Source organism: Aquarana catesbeiana, linkage group LG04 (assembly GCF_042186555.1).
Source record: "Aquarana catesbeiana isolate 2022-GZ linkage group LG04, ASM4218655v1, whole genome shotgun sequence".
Lineage (NCBI taxonomy): Eukaryota > Metazoa > Chordata > Amphibia > Anura > Ranidae > Aquarana > Aquarana catesbeiana.
Genome location: NC_133327.1, coordinates 463,800,375 through 463,812,652, shown reverse-complemented (window position 1 = coordinate 463,812,652; position 12,278 = coordinate 463,800,375). Strand labels below are relative to the sequence as shown.

General features: G+C 44.2%; 1 protein-coding gene across 1 annotated transcript in view; it reads left to right on the top strand.

The window, feature by feature from the left end:
• Nucleotides 1-12,278, top strand: part of CEBPZ (CCAAT enhancer binding protein zeta) — a 259,115-nt gene that overhangs the window by 129,186 nt on the left and 117,651 nt on the right. The window contains exon 7 of the mRNA XM_073627558.1: nt 11,299-11,401. Within this exon, the coding sequence (XP_073483659.1) occupies nt 11,299-11,401 (103 nt within the window). The remainder of the gene's footprint in view (nt 1-11,298; nt 11,402-12,278) is intronic.

Sequence of the window (12,278 nt, the reverse complement as noted above, 5' to 3'; positions counted from 1 at the left end):
AACAATTGGCACTTTTGAGGAGCAGGTACCTGATTTTGACAGGTACCCGCTTCTGTTCCGACCGCCTACGCGGTCGGAAACGGAAGTTCTCCTCCCTCCCTCGCTCCTGCAGTCTTCTGGAAAGGTCCCAGAAGACTGCATACAGCATTCATGATGCGTTGATCAGCATACGCAGTGGGCACCTGGCTGTGAGGCCGCAAGCTGGCACAGCCAGGTGCCCATAGTAGATGCCGGGGGCCAAAGACAGCGGGTGAGACCGTTTGGAGTGAGCACACCGCTGGATTGTGGGACAGGTGATTGGCTGTTTTTTGAAAGTCAGCAGCTACAGTTTCTGTAGCTGCTAACTTTTATTTTTTCCACAAGCGACTGAAACTCCGCTTTAAAGTGTTACTAAACCCACACCAGTGAAATTAGTCTGTATATGCAGTAAAGCATGCTTGTTATATTCACTGTGAAACCTAAGGGGTTAATCCTCTACATTGTGTAAAAAGGCTGTTTGATCCAGTCTTCTCTGATCCCCCCCTTCTTTCACTGTCCCCAATCCATCTCCTGATAGTACAGAGTCTTTGGAGTCACTCTGCACATGCTCAGTTTAGTGTAAATTGCTAGAGAGTTGTTTTTTATTTTTAGTTTTTAATGGGAGGGTGCATGTGTTCAACTCAGGGCAAATTTGCACTGTCCAGACAGAGGGTCAGGGTCCTACAAAGTCAGAGGAGAATGAAAACTCCTACAAGCTTTAACCAGACACTGATAAGTCACAAGACCACTATATACTGCTGATGAGAAAAGGTATTTAGCAGTTTACTAAAATGATTGCATTTCCATGTTCTGTATACTGTGGGAGAACAGATATATTAAATGCAGGCTCCTAGGTTTAGTAACACTTTAAGGTAAAAAACCTGGGTGCAGCTCCCCCCGCCCTCTTTTACTTACCTGAGCCCCATTTTGATCCAGTGATGTGCATGAGAGCAGCGGCTCTCCCGGGTCTCTTTCTCCTCATTGGCTCCCAGCAGCAGGAGCCATTGGCTCGTGCTGCTGTCAATCACAGCCAGCGAGCCAGTGAGGAGAGAGAGCAGAGGGTGGGGCCAAACCACGCTCTGTATAGGAATAGACCATGTCCATTCACAGGAGTGAGCTTGCTCGAGTGCCTCCATAGGAAGAGGCTTGCTATTGGGGGCACTCGGCAGGGGCAAGAAGCCAGGACCGCTGGTGGGAGACCCAAAAAGAAGAGGATCGAGGCTGCTCTGTGCAAAACCAGGTGAGTGTTTGTTATTAAAAAATAAATAAAAATCACAACCTTTTACAATCACTTTTAAGTCCGTTTTCTTACTTCCCTGACCCACGGTTGAACATGGAAAGAGTGAATTACAGTTTATACATCATCTTGCCTACATTAATGCAAAGTGTTTGTTCCCTGCTTAATTGCAAGTATGCTTTTAACTACTTGAGCTCTAGCAGCCAACAGTTGCAGCCATCAGCTTGTGCCTGTTTTTCCTCAGCCAGCTTCTGGTTGTAAAGTGAGTGATCTGGGCAGCTGTATAGTCACCTGATCACTTTGGCGGTGCAGTCCCCTCCTCTGTCAGAAGACCCTGGGCTCTCCTGCTTTTAGGCTCTGTTCACATATCACATAGTGGGACTAGCGTTCCTAGTGGTTGCGTGGGACTAGCGTTCCTAGTGGTTGCACGATTTTCATGCGGTTCCACGTGTTTCACTTAAGGCAGCCTATTCACTTCAATTGGCTGCCCTATGGGTGTTTGTCGCTCAAAAGAAGCTTCTGCTCTTTATCAGGCACCAAGCTTAGCATATTTAAATGCGCCAGAATTACACAGAATTTGGGGTGTTGTTAAGAATGATGGCACCGACCCAAATGTGCATTGCCTGTTTTACCAGAATTTGGAATCACAGGCAGATTTGCAGTGATTTTGCCTGAGATTCCAAATCATGTAATGTGAACAAGGCCTTACTGGGAGCACGGGACCACACCAAACGACTTCAGGATACTGAACAGGAGGAGATCGATGAACGAACATCATTTCCCCACGTTCCTCTGCGCCTAATGAAGCCGAAAACTATGCCGATTTCCCAAAAAGTCTTTCAGGACAGTACCTGAGAGATCATGGCTCCTCCCACAACAGGAAACACCTCATTATCCAAATTAGGAGGCCTCCACTTACACTCCTTCAGTTTTTTGTTTTTTCCAGCTGTCAGGAACACCTTCGGTGGGGAGCCATGATCTCTCAGGGCTATCCTAGGAGACAGGGGTTCTCGCCTAAAATCCACTTTTTTTTTCCTAGGAGACTGCAATACTCCCACTTGCCTTCTGATTGACAGATGTCGTGAGCTTCCCGTCCTGCATCGCGGGGTAGCGGCGGCGTGTGGCTGTGCGGACGCCATGTTCTGGTGGTGGCCAGGGAAACCCCTCAGCAACGTTTGGCGGATGTTGCCGGTAAGGGCGGCACTCCCGGGTCGGGCCCGCAGTGTCATTCCCGGTAAGAAAGCACAGGGGAAGATCAGGATCATCTTGGTGCCTTTATTTATGGTTCTGGGTCAGCGAAGCGGTGCTTTAGAATTCTGTGAACTGGCTTTCTTCCAGGCACGCGACTGCTATGCACTCCACAACGGAGGAGGGACTGAGGTCCTGCTTACTTTGGGGCTGTCTTTTTGTTAACACATCAATCGAATCCTGGACCAAGCCTCTATGTGCCACTTGTGTCACATTTAGTCAAAGAGGAGTCCCTGTCCATTTGTGGCGATCTCATTACAACTATTAAGGATGAGCTTTGCGACTCCTTTCGATTAAACCTTAGGGAAGAGCCGGGAACTTCAAGGGAGTCTAGTGCACTTTAGTTGACCCCAGAGTCACAGCTTGCTTCTCTGATATAGCCGGAAGCAGGAGGCTTGGCTTCCCACGAAGCATCTCAGGAGCCTATTTTTCTCATTCTCACTTTATTGCCGATTCTGAAGACCATGAGGCAGATACTGCCTCTAAATAAATATAAGATGTCCTTGGAAGAGATGGGGGGACTCCTTAAAGTAATCCATGCTACCTTGGGGATAGAGGAAGAGAAAAAAAAAAGCTCTCGCTGCATGACTGGATGTATGCAGGTCTGATAGACTCCAAAGGCTGCACTTTTCCTGCCCATTCAACATCACGGACATGATTAAAAAAGAGTGGCGTTGGGGAAGAAACTATTCTTTTCACAGACCCATTAAAGATTTCCATTCAAGGAACATCTGATTCTATTTGGAACAAGGTTCGAAAGTTGGATGCAGCCTTCTCACAAATTTCGAAGTCTACAGACTTGGCCTTTGAATTTATGGGCAAACTAAAATAACTTGTGGCTTTAACAAACTGCTAGAAGGGTGCCGTGGCGTAAGACCTAGCCAGGGGATGCGGCGTAAAAAAACAGGCTGTATGGCATCACATTCGCAGGAGATCTGTTGTTTGGGTCAGAGTTACAATCCATCCTTGACCGTAAAGCTGACAAGAGAAAGTATTTTCCGGTTAAGACAAAGAAGGTTCAGACAAGTGAATGCTTTATTTGACCGCAAAGGGGTCAGCAAGAAGATAAAGCGCAGGGAAAAAAGGAAGCCATTCACCTTCCAAAAACCCAAAGTTAGTAGTGAAGTCCTGTTCAATCTTCCTTCGACATCCGGAAAATCAGTGACTCCTTCCTCCCAGTCAGAGGAAGGCTCCAGCAGTGGAGGAGCATTACACCAAATCAGTATATTTTAGGCATGCTCTCCCAGGGTTATGTGATTGAAGTCACGGAAGAACCTCCGGGAAGATTTTTGGTGATGAACGCTCTGAGGGACCTAATCAAAGCAATCACCATGAAGTCCCTAATTCAGGAACTGAGATCTTAGAGTTATTGTTCCGGTACCTCTAAAGGAGTTTTTCCAAGGTTTCTACTGTCATGTTTTCCTAGTTCAGAAATACTCAGGAAAGTTCTGTCTCATTTTCAATCTCAAGCTTCTAAAACGCTCAGTAGAGCACAGAAGATTTCAAATAAATTCCATTTTCTCAGTCAGAAGCCTCCTGAGCTGGGAGTGTTTAATGGCATCAATAGATTTATAGGACACTTACCCATTGTTGCCCAGTCCCAAAAGTTTCTCAGGTTATCATTGAATTTAGGGAAGCAGGTGCTACACCTACAGTTCAGAGCGCTTCCGTTTGGTCAAAAACGGAAGGTGATGGCCGAAGCTTTGGCGCCCTTACATCTAGACAGGATCTTTGTGATTCCTTATCTAGACGACCTTCTCTTTTTTCTTTTTTTTTTTTTTTTTTTTGTTTTGTCCAGAGAGACGCTACAGCAAAACTTGGCCAGAGCTCATACCCACCTAGAGTCCATAGGATGGATTGTAAACCTTCAGAAAATTAATCTGATTCCAATGCAGGAAGCGTTGTTTTTGGGTTATCGTATCAACTCAGTGAAGCCGCTAATTTTTCTTTCTGTAAGAAAAGAAGGAAAAGCTGTTGAAAGTTGTGTCTCTGCTGCGGTTCAGTCAGCTCCTATTCATCAGGAAGCTCATGTCAGCTTTAGGAACCTTAACCACTTACCGACTGGCTCCTGTACATATACGTTATATTTGTCCACCCTATTGTTTATTAGATTAGCGCGTTTTTTTCTCTTCTACATATAAGTTGAAGGTGGATATCTCGGTAACGTCAGCAGCTGCTGCCACAACTGAGGTATCCATCTTTACAGGAGCCGATCCTTTTTCCGATAATGGTGGTCTCTGCGGCGGATTCACCACGAGATCACCGTTATTGACGGCGGGAGAGGTGCCACCCCCCTCCCGCCGCTCTCCTGCGCCCTCCACCGCTTACCGGAGCTGTTGGTAGCTGCGGAGGCAATCGGGACCTGTCACTTCCTGGGTATGGAGACGAGTGAGGCTAAGATGGCCCCCACCCGTCTCCATACCATAGGAGGGCGGAAGCAATTAAAAAAAAAAAAAACAGTGAAAAAATAAATAAAATAAAGTAAAATAAATAAGAAAATTTTTTTATTTTTTTTTTTAAAGCGCCCTGTCTAGCCCTAGACCACCTCTGTAACGCAAAACATGCAACCTGTATAATTTTTTAAACGTCGCCTATGGAAATTTTTAGGGGTAAAAGTTTGACGCCATTCCACGAGCGGACGCGATTTTGAAGCGTGACATGTTGGGTATCAATTTACTTGGCGTAACATTATATTTCACAATATAAAAAAAAATTGGGCTAACTTTACTGTTGTCTTATTTTTTTTATTTCAAAAAAGTGAATTTTTTCCACAAAGTGCGCTTATAAGGCCGCTGCGCAAATACGGTGCAAAAAAAAGTATTGCATTGACTGCCATTTTATTCTCTAGGTTGTTAGAAAAAAAACAATATATAATGTTTGGGGGTTCTAAGTAATTTTCTAGCAAAAAAAAAATGTTTTAAACATGTAAACACCTAAAATCCAAAATGAGGCTAGTCCTTAAGTGATTAAAGGAGAAGTCCAGCCTGAGCTTTTTTGGGCTGGGCTTCTCCTATGGGTCACAGGAGTGCAATTCATTTTGCACTCCTGTGACCTGTTTTCAGCAGAGAGCAGTCTGAAGTCCGCTGTCTGCCGACGCACTGCAGTAAGTCGAGGCAGCACCTCATCCCGACTTCAGAAGTCTGAATCCGCCAGCTGCCTTGACTGATGGCAGTCCGGTGAGCCGCTGAGACAGCCGCTTCATGCCCCTCCACGGCTTAGCGCTCCAATGAGCGTGGAGGAACAAAGCAGGAGAAATGCTGACTGACAGTCAGCAGCTCTCCGCTCGGGGAGGAGTGAGAACCAAGCCATCGGCGATGCTCGGTTCTCAGTGCAGAGATGCCGGGGGACAGCTGCAACATCGGTCTGATGCTGCATCCACCTAGGTAAGTATGAAAATAAAAAAAAAACATACTTCTCTTTTAACCTCTTCCATACCTGCAATTCAGTGGGCAAGATTCCACTTCAGACCCCTACAGGGTTGCATACTGGGAGCTTGGAATCATCAGCTAAGTTTGCTGGATTTCTTAGTGAAGTTTCCCACCTTGGTAAAAAGGAGGAGTCTTTGGTGGTGGAAGAACCAGACAAAGATTTCAGCAGGTCTGATTCTTTAGTGACGATTCCCACCTTGGTAAAAAGGAGGAGTCTTTGGTGGTGGAAGAACCAGACAAAGATTTCAGCAGGTCTGTTATAGTCCTTCCCGGTACAAGTAAGGATAACAACGGATGCCAACTTCTGGGGCTGGGGGCTCATATGAGCTGCAGATGGGCACAGGGCTCAAGGTCCGGAGTAGAGGCAGTAAAGTCCTCAAAATGGAGGGAACTAAAGGCAATTGAGATTGCCCTGCTGACATTTGCACAAGAAGTGCAAGAGTATCGTACAGATCTTGTCAGACAACGCCACAGCGGTGGCTTAACTAAACAGACGAGGAGGCACCAGAAGCAGACTTCTTCAAGAACTAGCAGGAAGTATTCTGAAATGGGTGGAGCACCATATACTGTCTGCAGTAAGGATGAGCTCCGGCGTGTTCACACACTCCATGTGCCGGGCTTGCCAGGATGTAGGCACGGCGCTGCGCTACTCACAGGCAGTGAGACATTTTCCCGATGTGCGGCTGCAGAGATCAGGAAATGTCTCACTGCCTGTGATTAGCGCAGTGCCGTGCCGACTTCCTGGCAGGCTCGGCACGTGGAGTGTGCAAACACGCCGGAGCTCATCCTTAGTCTGCACTCCTAAGAGGGACTCTATACAATGTAACAGATTTTCTCAGCAGAAACCTAGTATATGAAGCAGAGTGGGTATTGAACCTTGAAGTCTTCTGTTTAATCATCAATAAATGGGGGCAGCCGCAGGTGGATCTCTTTGCGACTCAGGAGAATACACAGGTGCCTCTATTCTTTTCCCTGGACAGAACCGAGCCATCCCACCCCGAGGCTGGTTTTCATCGCTTCATCTTCAGATACAGCTCGAAGCGTATTAGTAGGACCTGCTGATGCAGGGCCCCCTAGTTCACCAAGCAGTAGAGAAGCTAAATCTTGTGGCTTGACTTATAAAGACCCGCTTTTTAAAGAAGAACGGGTTTTTGGATAGGCTAGTTGCTACCCTTTTATCAAGCAGGAAAAGGCTAACCAGAGCAGTGTAGTCCAAAGTTTGGAAAGTATTTTATTCTTGGTGCGCTACATCGGGCCGTTCCTTAAAGGATATTTATTCTGTTCTGGAATTCCTGCAAGATGCAGCAGATAAAGGTCTGGCGGTCAGTACCCTCAAGGTTCAGGTCGCTGCACTGGGGGTGTTCCTGGAGAGACCTATCTCAAAGGAACCTTTAGTGGCTAGATTCTTCAGAGCCCTTACCCAATCCAGATCAGGTGCTTTCTAAAATGGGACTCCTCAGTCATGCAACAGGCTCTGACCGCGAGCCCTTCTAACCCTTTTTTTTTCTTCTTAATTCCAGCTCCCCTATGTACTAATATAGCATTAATGTACTTATATTGCAAAAATAAACCAGCTTTCCATTTATTCTCACACACTTCACTCTCTTTATGAATGTTTTAAAACATTGCTTGGTTACTTCAGCTGGGGGGTATTTGTACTTTCCTGGCTTGTTAGGGTCTCAAGAAATGAGAGAGGCCGTCCAGGTGTGACCAATTTTCAGAGATTGGCACCATAGCTTGTGGACTCTATAACTTTCCCAAAGACCAAATAATATACGGGTTTTTTTTACCCAAGATATGTAGCAGTATAAATTTTGGCCAAAATTTATAAAGAAAAATTACTAATTTGCTAAATTCTATAACAGAAACTAAAAAAAAAACATTTTTTACAGAATTTTCAGTCTTTTTTCTTTTATAGCGCAAAGAATAAAAAACCCAGCGGTGATGAAATACCACCAAAAGAAAACTCTATTTGTGTGAAAAGAAGGACAAAAATTTCATATGGGTACAGTGTTGCATGACTGAGTAATTGTCATTCAAAATGTGAGAGTACTGAAAGCTGAAAATTGGTCTGTTTAGGAAGGGGGGTGCCCAGTGAGCAAAAAGACAAAATTCTTTAAAAAAAAAAAATGCATTTTTCTTCGTTTCAGTTAGAACATTTTGCAAATTAGTCATTTTTCTTCATAAAGTTTGGCCAAAATTTATACTGCTACATATCTTTGGTAAAAATAACCCAAATTGGTGTATATTATTTGGTTTTTGTGAAAGTTATAGAGTCCACTAGCTATGGTGCCAATCTCTGAAAATTGATCACACCTGAAGTACTGACGGCCTATCATTTCTTCTTCTAACAAGCCAGGAAAGTACAAATACCCCCCAAATGACCCCTTTTTGGAAAGTAGACATTCCAAGGTATTTAGTAAGAGGCATGGTGAGTTTTTTGAAGTTGAAATTTTTTCCCCACAATTCTTTGCAAAATCAAGATTTTTTTTTCCACAAAATTGTCATATTAGCACGTTATTTCTCACACACAGCATATGCATACCACAAATTACACCCAAAACTCATTCTACTACTCCTCCTGAGTATGACGATACTACACGTGTGAGAATTTTACACAGCATGGCCACATACAAGAGGCCCAACATTGAGGGAGCACCTTCAGGCATTCTAGGAGCATAAATTACACATCTAAATTCTTGACTACCCTTTTGCACTTTTGGAGGCCCTGGAGCACCAGGACAATGGAAATGCCCCAAAAATGACCCCATTTTCGAAAGCAAACACTCCAACGTATAATCTATGACGCATAATGTGTCTTTTGAACGTCATTTTTTTTCTACAAGTTTTTGGAAAATGTGGAAAGAAAATGAAAAAGCATTTTATTTTTTATTTTTTTTACACAAAGTTGCCCATTTATACAATATTTCTGACACATAGCATGTACATACCAAAAATTACACCCCAAAATAGATTCTCCTACTCCTCCTGAGTACGGCAATACCACATGTGGGAGACTTTTCCACAGCCTGGCCACATACAGAGGCCCAACATGCAGGGAGCACCATCAGGTGTTCTAAGGGCATACATTTCAAATCTAATTTGACTACCTATTACACTTTTGTGAGGCACTGTAGTGGCATGGATGAGCATGAATGGGGATGGCTGAGCATGGTTGAGCCATAAATGTGGATGACTGAGCATAAATGAGTACGACTGAGTGTGGATGGGATGGATGAGCACAACTGCGTATGGATGAGGGTTGATGGCCTGGCTGAGCATGGATGGATGAGTATTGCTGAGTATGAATGGATGGATGAGTATGACAGAGGGATGGCTGAGCATGGATGGATGAGTATGACAGAGGGATGGCTGAGCATGGATGGGTATGACAGAGGGATGGCTGAGCATGGCTGGATGAGTATGACAGAGGGATATGACAAAACAATATAGGGCGAATCAAATGTGCAATATGTTAAGATGTAAACCTATAGATTATACAAAGAAAGTGCTATAGTGCATGAACAATAAATGTGCTGCATTTGCAATAAAGTGAATCCAATATATTATGATGTGAACCTATAGATTATACAAAGAAAGGTGCTATAGTGCATAATGATAATTGTGCTGCGTTTGCAATAAAGTGAATCCAGTGCATCAAAATGAAAAGTACTCAAATATACAAAGTTCTTCTTAGTAATCCAATCACCACTTAATAAAGTGCACATGCATTCTTATTCGTGCTTCACCCGAAGTGGTATATCTAAGTGCTCACCAGATAGTAGTGGCAACAAAGTGACCCTCAGGCATGAAAAACCATGTATCTTCAAAAAGGTATCTTTCCCAGATCCTGGCAGAAAGACTCCAATCACCAGTCAGCAGAAATTGTGTATGACTTCTATATCTGAGTCACGGTGCTTCAATGCCTCAGCCAAATCTGCAAAAAGTGGCTCCCCATAAAAGCCACAAAAACTTGTATAGTGTAAAAACATCTTTATTCCAACAAAGCTAAAACTCCCAATCAAATGTGCAGGTACAGGATGAAAAAAACAGCAAATTTAGCTGCAGCTGAGAAGGGAAGCAGAGACCGAGCGATACCGTAAGTGCTGTAGGTATTACTTGACAACTCGGCAAGCGTCCCAGCTGATCCAGGAACGGAGGACTCGTAACAGTGTGTCGAGCATCCCTCCCTTCCTCCCTTTGCGTCACTTTGTGGCCACTACTATCTGGTGAGCGCTTAGATATACCACTTCGGTTGAAGCACGAATAAGAATGCATGTGCACTTTATTAAGTGGTGATTGGATTACTAAGAAGAACTGTGTATATTTGAGGACTTTTCATTTTGATGCACTGGATTCACTTTATTGCAAACGCAGCACAATTATCGTTATGCACTATAGCACCTTTCTTTGTATAATCTATAGGTTCACATCATAATATATTGCATAATTGGATTCACTTTATTGCAAATGCAGCACATTTATTGTTCATGCACTATAGCACTTTCTTTGTATAAACTATAGGTTTACATCGTAACATATTGCACATTTTATATTGTTTTGTCATATTGTTTATTGGTATTTTTACTAATTTAGGAGCAGCATCAGTTTGGTATAGCACACGTTGCACATAATCTTGGCGCCGTGCCCATTAATTATTTATTCAATGACAGAGGGATGGCTGAGCATGGATGGATGCGTATGACAGAGGGATGGCTGGATGAGTATGACGGGGATGGCTGAGCATGTATGAGTATGACAGAGGGATGGCTGAGCATGCATGGATGGATGAGTATGACAGAGGGATGGCTGAGCATGGATGAGTATGACGGATGGATAAGTATGACAGAGGGTTCGCTGATCATCGATGAGTAAGACAGAGGGATGTCTGAGCATGGATAGGATGGCTGAGGATGGATGGATGAGGCTGCAATGGGCACAGATCAGTGCTGTGGGCACTACAGATCCAGCCCACAGCGCTGCTGCTCCCGATCCCTCCCCTGCCTGCTCACACTGTACCGATCGGTACAGAGAGGGGAGAGAGGAACCGGAAATGACGCCGGTTTGTTTACAAGTAATCACTCCGTCATTTGACGGAGCGATCACATGGTAAACAGCCACTGTCAGCACCCATTTACCGTGATCCATGATGCGCTGGGTCCTCTGTACCCGGCGGTCACGAATACTCCCATGTGTGCACCCCAGGGGGAGCGTGATTCTGAAAGGAGGTCAATGTACGCCCTCCCAGAGTAATCGAGCCATGATGTAGCCGTCATTTAGCTTTAGCATGGTGGTTAAGAATCTTTCCAGGAGTGTAATGAATGTATCTTGATTGATACACTTTTTTCTTTTCTTTCCTTTCCACAGGGTAATTCAATTCAATATACAGGTGACCCTCTGCAAGATTTCACTTTAATGAGATTCCTGGACCGCTTTGTGTATCGCAACCCAAAACAACAGAAGCTTCAGGGCAAGTTTTATTGTTTCTTCTCTACTGCAGGGCGAGCGGGCATTTTCAGCTTTTTTTTTTTTTTTTTTTTTTTTACTGAATGTCCAATCTAAAATATTTACCACCCAACTTCAAGCCAGCCATAGATGGTTTGTATCTCATCTGGTTCAGCAGGGTTCATCAGTCCACTTTGGTACAACCAGCATGGTAGATGTAGCTGCTATAGCCGCTAGCAATAATCACTGTGTTATCACAGCACGAACTCCCCGAACCCCCCCTCCGGGAGAACACAATACCTCTATGGCAAGGATTCCTCCATCAACACTTACTGTGTGGATGGGGAAATAGGGCCATTTTGTTTCCTGCAATCTGGAAAGAAAATCTCATGATCTTTGGCCTGCCTTAGCTTTTCCAAATAAATAAGCTGCAGAGTGAGGGTACCAATCCTTTTTAGGTACACTGCTCCCAAAATGTAAAACTTTTTGAAACCGCTAGTGTATCCGCTTTGCACACTATATCCTATTCCACCTTTCTCATTAGGGTGTCATTTCCAGAGACGCTGTCAATTTGCCCTATATTGGCATTTTGACAGAATCTCTTTAACATGGCTTTAAAGTGGTTGTAACTCTAAAAAGAAACAAACAAAAAAAAAAAAGCTTCTGTTCCTTTAAAGTATGATCAATACCACAGTGCTTGTGCAGTTTAATTTGTCCAATTGTGTTGTAAAATACCTGGTTGATCCTGCCTGTTCCCTCTGAGTACTGACCACTGTAATCATGGCTGCTGATCCTTGATAGTGGTCAGTTTGCCTGCCTCCGTCATAACACTGTGTTCAGAGTCTCCCCCTCCCTCCCTACCTCACAGTTCCTAGTTTGTGTGTGAAAGCCGATCTGCAATC